Here is a 5,728-nt window from a genome sequence, read left to right on the forward strand (position 1 = left end):
AAAAGCTGAATATGCGCTGCACCTGCTGCCTACTTATACTCACGCTGTGATCAGCAGCAGCTGGATGCAATAATCGCATGCCAATGTGCATTGGCTCGTTTAGTTTACACTCGAAGTAGATTGGTCCCTCTAAGCGAGATCCCAATTTCGTCGGTCCTCCGATGTGACGTCTCCGTTCCCTCCTTCAGGGAACGAGGGTTACATACGTAACTGAGACGTTTTGTTGTGTGCACTTAAGTTTGCATGCATGCATGCGTTATAGACAACTTTGGTTATAACAGGAACATTCTAGTTCTGTTGCATTGCACACTTGCATTGTAGCAGTGTCATGTGTTTGTAGACCGCATCTGTGATTATAAAAGCAGTATTTTAGTTGTCACATTGCTTGCAATAGCATGCACTTGCAGCAAGTTTGTAGATTATAAGGGAAACATTTTAGTTGTGTTTGCATGCAGCGTTGCATGCTTGCAGTGTAGAAACTTCAATGATTAAAACAGGATGATTCTAGTTTTGTTTCTTTGCATTGTTTAGTGTATGCAGTGTAGTCAGCTATGTTGATTTAAAGCAGAAACATTCTAGTTCTGTTGCATTGCACACTTGCAGTGTTGTACGATCATGCATTTGTTGTAGCTTTGTCGCAGTGCTTGTAATGACATGTATTTGCAGTGAATGTTGTTGATTATAACATTTTAGTTGTGTTTGGTCGCAGTGCACTGTAGAAACTGCATTGATTAAAACAGGATCATTGCATTGTTTCGTGCTTGCAGTGTACTGTAGACAAGTTTTTTCATTATGACAGGAACATTTTAGTTTTGTTGCATTTCTCACTTACAGTATAGTCAGCTTTGTTCATTTAAAACAGGAATGTTTTAAACAGTGCTTTCTAAGATAAAACAACAACATGATATCTTTATTATCCTCTGATTATAAAGGGATCATTCTAGTTTTGTTGCGTTGTTGGTTTGCAGTGTTGCTGAGAAGACAGCTTTATTCATTATAATTAGTGTTGTAGTTATGTTGCATCTCGAACAGATTCGTTTATGCTCTTATTCCCACTGGTAGCTGCCACATCACTCGCTGTTAATTTGCGTAAAGTTAAACTCTCCTCAGCAGCATTGCATTGCCTGTGGTTGCCGATGCTAATATCGCAGCAAATCGCTGTCAGCATGTCACTTTGCTTGCAGCGTAGACACAATGTCTCACTCATTCCTGGAGGGAAACTGATGACGCTGGGTTTTCTAGGGTCGTTCCAGTGCGCTCATCACGTCAGTTTGACAGCATGGCGGTTGGTCACAAAGCATGTGTCAACATCTGCGGGACATGTCTGGGGGAACGAGGGGGATTTAGCTGTCTGGGTCTGAATCTGTGAGAATGAAAGAGTTCAGACGTGAAGGTGAGGGCAGGACAGATGTACGTGGTGAGGAGCGGCAGCTGGTCCAGGCGTTTTAAAAGACTCCTCACATCTGTCATGAGATTGTACCGTCGTGAGATTGTCATTTTGATCAATCCTTGCGGGTGCTGAGGCAGGGGTGTGAGGGACTGCATTTTTATTTGTGTGTTTTAGTTGTATTTGGATGTTTTCAGTTCATTTTCATTGGCCCGATGTGTTCTCTGTAGCAACTGTTTTGAATCAGGGCTCAGATTTTACTCTGGATTTGAAGTAGCGTCTCAACACAGACACATAGTTTATCATACAAAAGTAAGCAAAGAGCATTGAAATCAAATTTTGTTCAATATTATTTAAACTCCTCTTGGCCTTAGGAATATGGAGTGTGTGAAGCTGAAATCTTTATATAATAATTCCACACTTGCAGTGTCATGCATTTGCAGTCTAGACAACTTCACTGTCACACTGCTTGCAGTGTTACAATGGCCTGCATGCAGTTTGAGTTTAATTATAACTGGAGCATTGTAGTTGTGTTTTCTTGCATGCTTGCTGTGTACACAGCTTTGTTGATTTTAACCAGAACATTTGAGTTGTATTGCATTTCTCACTTGCAGCGTTGCAGGATCGCACAGCTGCAGTGTAGACAACTTTTGTTGACTATAACAGGATCATTTTAATTGTTACATTTCTCACTTGCAGATTAGTCAGTGTTGTTGATTTTAAACAGAAACATTCTAGTTCTGCTGCACTGCACACTTGCAGTGAGTTTAATTGATTATAACCGAAACATTCTAGTTGTGATTTCTTACAATGCTGCATGCTTTCAGTATACACAGCTTTGTTGATTACAACAGGAATTTTCTAGAACTGCGGTGTTGCATGGTTATGCAATTGCAATGTAAACAGCTTAATTGATTATTAAAGGAACATTTTAGTTCTGTCATCGCTTGCAGTGTTGCAAAGACATGCACTTGCAGTGAGTTAAATTACAACTGCAACATCTAAGCTGTGTTTTCTTGCAGCGTTGCATGCTTGCAGTGTATACAGCTTTGTTGATTCTAACAGGAACACTTTAGTAATGTTGCATTTCTCACTTGCAGTGATGCAGGATCACACACTGGCAGTGTTCTAGTTTTGCTACATTGCACCCTTGCAGTGATGCATATCCAGGATTGCAGGATATATCTATATATAGATATATATTATTTACATAAAATGTAAAAAAGTACTCCAAACACATGGAATCACAAGCTCCTGTTGGCCTTAGAAACATGGAATGTTTTAAGCCAGAATATTTTTATAACCTTTCAGATTTGTCAACGTTAGAACAAACATTTACATATATATATTATGCACCTGTTACATGTACATATATTTTTGCACCTGTTGTGAATCTTGCAGAAATCGAAACCTTTTCGGTGCACGCAAATAAGAACATGTACACGGCATTTTGGTTGATGATGTTTAACCTTTGATATCAATGACAGATAACTGATAATACTTTTTTCTTCTTTTTATATAAGCGATCTATGTGACCCTGGACCACAAAACTAGTCTCAAGTGTAAATTTTTCGAAATTGAGATTTATGCATCATCTGAAAGCTGATTAAGCTTTCCATTGATGTATGGTTTGTTAAGATCGGACAATATTTGGCAGAGATACAACTATTTGAAAATCTGGAATCTGAGGGTGCAAAAAAATCTAAATATTGAGAAAATCACCTTTAAAGTTGTCCAAATAAAGTTCTTAGCAATGCATATTACTAATCAAAAATTAAGTTTTGATATATTTACGGTAGGATATTTGCAAAATATCTTCATGGAACATGATCTTTATTTAATATCCTAATGATTTTTGGCATAAAATCATTAGGATATTAAATAAAGATCATGTTCCATGAAGATATTTTCATGGAACATGAAAATATCTTCATGGAACATGATCTTTATTTAATATCCTAATGATTTTTGGCATAAAAGAAAAATCTATAATTTTGACCCATATAATGTATTTTTGGCTATAGCTACAGTATATTCTACTGTCTGCTAACCCACCGACCAGTTGACTGTAACATCTTTCTCTCTTTCTTTCTCCAGAGCTGTAATGCATTCAGAGAACCCAGCTTTTGGACTCCAAAGGACGTCAACGCCAATAAGACGCCAGTGAAACTTACAAAGCCAGAAACGCCACAATCATCTACTGTAGATACAGAATGAAAGATCTGCCTTCTTGACGAGCCATGATGCATAAATATCCACAGTGTATTGATGTACCTACATAGACACAACCGCTTCTTCTGACCTGCCACCTTTGGATGCCCAACTTTAAGAGCTCTACTTTAACTGGCAGACCCAACATGCCCGGCGTCCATCGGTTGTGACTGGAGTTTGGCGACAGCATGCGTCCATGGGCAGGCTCCTGGCGCTGGATAGCGCTGGTCCTGCTGGCCTGGGGGACGTTGCTCTTTTATATCGGGGGACATCTGGTGAGAGACAACGAAGATGTGCCGCGCTCTAGCCGTGAGCTGGCGAAAATCCTCACCAAGCTGGAGCGACTGAAACAGCAGAATGAAGACCTGCGGCGCATGGCTCAGTCACTACGGTAAGCCAGCTCGCTCCAGTCAGATAACACTGCTTTGCGTCTAATTAGCTGAATGATAAACTTATTTCTTACTTATTTTGCGGTGCTGATGGCAAAAATAGTGTGTTTTGCTCTAGGATGTCACAGTTTCTCAGAAAATATGTGCATTTCATATTATTTTTGCTTTCAACAGCCCTTAATCAGCAGAAAAACGGCCACAAATGATGATTCCAGTCTCCCTTTTGAATCAGATTACAACTATTTATTTGATTTTCACATGTGTCACATGTATGAATGAATCTGATAACATTATTTTATGCATAATCCTGATTTCCAGTTTTTCCACTCCTTTGCAGGTTGTAAGTTCATGATGATAAATGATGATAAATATGATTTTTGAATACTTTTTTGTCATTAAAACCAAAACTTTTGGCATTTGACTGCTTTTGTTATCTTGCTAACTCTATTTGATATATTTAAAGCTGATACATATATATATATAATTTGAAACATCTTCAGTCTTATTTAGTGAAAACTGTACATAGTAAATTTTTTAGATATGTATTTTTTTAAATTCAGCATCATCAAATGTGGTAATATTAGGCCTTTTTTTTTTGTTGCAAAAACAGCCGATTGAGGGCTTTGTAATAATAAGTGCCATTATCCTTTATTACTGTTTCTGTTAAAGGAATAGTTCAGGCAAACATTCTCGCCATCAAAATTCTCCTTTTTGTGTTCCAGAGATTAAAAAAAAAAATAACAGCATGCAGATTTGGAACAACATGAGGATGAGAAAATAATACCCGGATTTTCATTTTTGGCTAAATTATTCATTCAACGTTGGCGTCTATGCTAGATAGACCAGCTAAGACCAGGATAAGAGCATTTTCTAGGTTGATTTATGCTGGTTTGATGCTTTTGTTGCAGGTAATCCATTGTGTTGCTTATTAGGAATATTTTAGTGTTTATTTGCTATGAGTTAGAAAAGAGTCGTTCACGCAGGACATGTTTTTGTGTTTAAAAGCAGCTTGACAGAATTGAACAAAACACAGAAGTTGAGCTATTTTTAAGTTGACCCAGCATCTTATTCACTGCTTTTGTCTGCTGTAATTGTGTTGTCGAATTACCTTATTTTGGGGGCTTTTTTTCTCAGTAAATATTGATGCATGCAGGAATTCAAATTTTTAATCAATTAACAGGCTTGGCAAAAGTGTTTGTCATGAAGATGCATTGTGTATTATAGATTAATTTGTTGTGAATATTTTATTTGAGGCACAATTGGTTTGTGGTGTCAAGGGCTGAGTTCTGTCACCAAAAAGTCTTTCTAACATGTGCAGCGTTTGACCCGATTCTGTCTGATGTGAGTTTAGAACCCTGGATGCAATGTCAGCTCTTGTGCTCCCAACAGAACAAGAGAAATGGAAACATATGAATTCTGTAGACATAAAATCCCATGTTCATAATCTGCTAAATGCAAAAATGTTAGTATACCAGTATTAAAATGTGAATGTTTTAATTAACATTTGTTTTTAATTCCCTAACTTAAAACTGAAATCATATTTCTTCCCCCCTCGATAATTGTTGTTTTTTATTAAAGCAAATAGAGTTCTTGCAGTGTAATGTTTTACATTTTTGTTTTATATATATATTTGTTAATAATATGCTATAAAAAGTGACAAAATATTATAATTGTAAAAACATTTTAAAATCATGTATATTATTGGATTGTTGTTTTAATATTAATTAATTATATTAGAAAA

General features: G+C 37.0%; 1 protein-coding gene across 1 annotated transcript in view; it reads left to right on the plus strand.

Moving 5' to 3' along the window:
* LOC107548413 (alpha-(1,6)-fucosyltransferase-like) overlaps positions 1-5,728 on the plus strand; it is a 105,437-nt gene that overhangs the window by 56,032 nt on the left and 43,677 nt on the right. The window contains exon 2 of the mRNA XM_016229077.1: positions 3,485-3,989. Within this exon, the coding sequence (XP_016084563.1) occupies positions 3,787-3,989 (203 nt within the window). The 5' untranslated portion in view covers positions 3,485-3,786. The remainder of the gene's footprint in view (positions 1-3,484; positions 3,990-5,728) is intronic.

Source organism: Sinocyclocheilus grahami, unplaced genomic scaffold, assembly GCF_001515645.1.
Source record: "Sinocyclocheilus grahami isolate Dianchi unplaced genomic scaffold, SAMN03320097.WGS_v1.1 scaffold347.1, whole genome shotgun sequence".
Classification (NCBI taxonomy): Eukaryota; Metazoa; Chordata; class Actinopteri; order Cypriniformes; family Cyprinidae; genus Sinocyclocheilus; species Sinocyclocheilus grahami.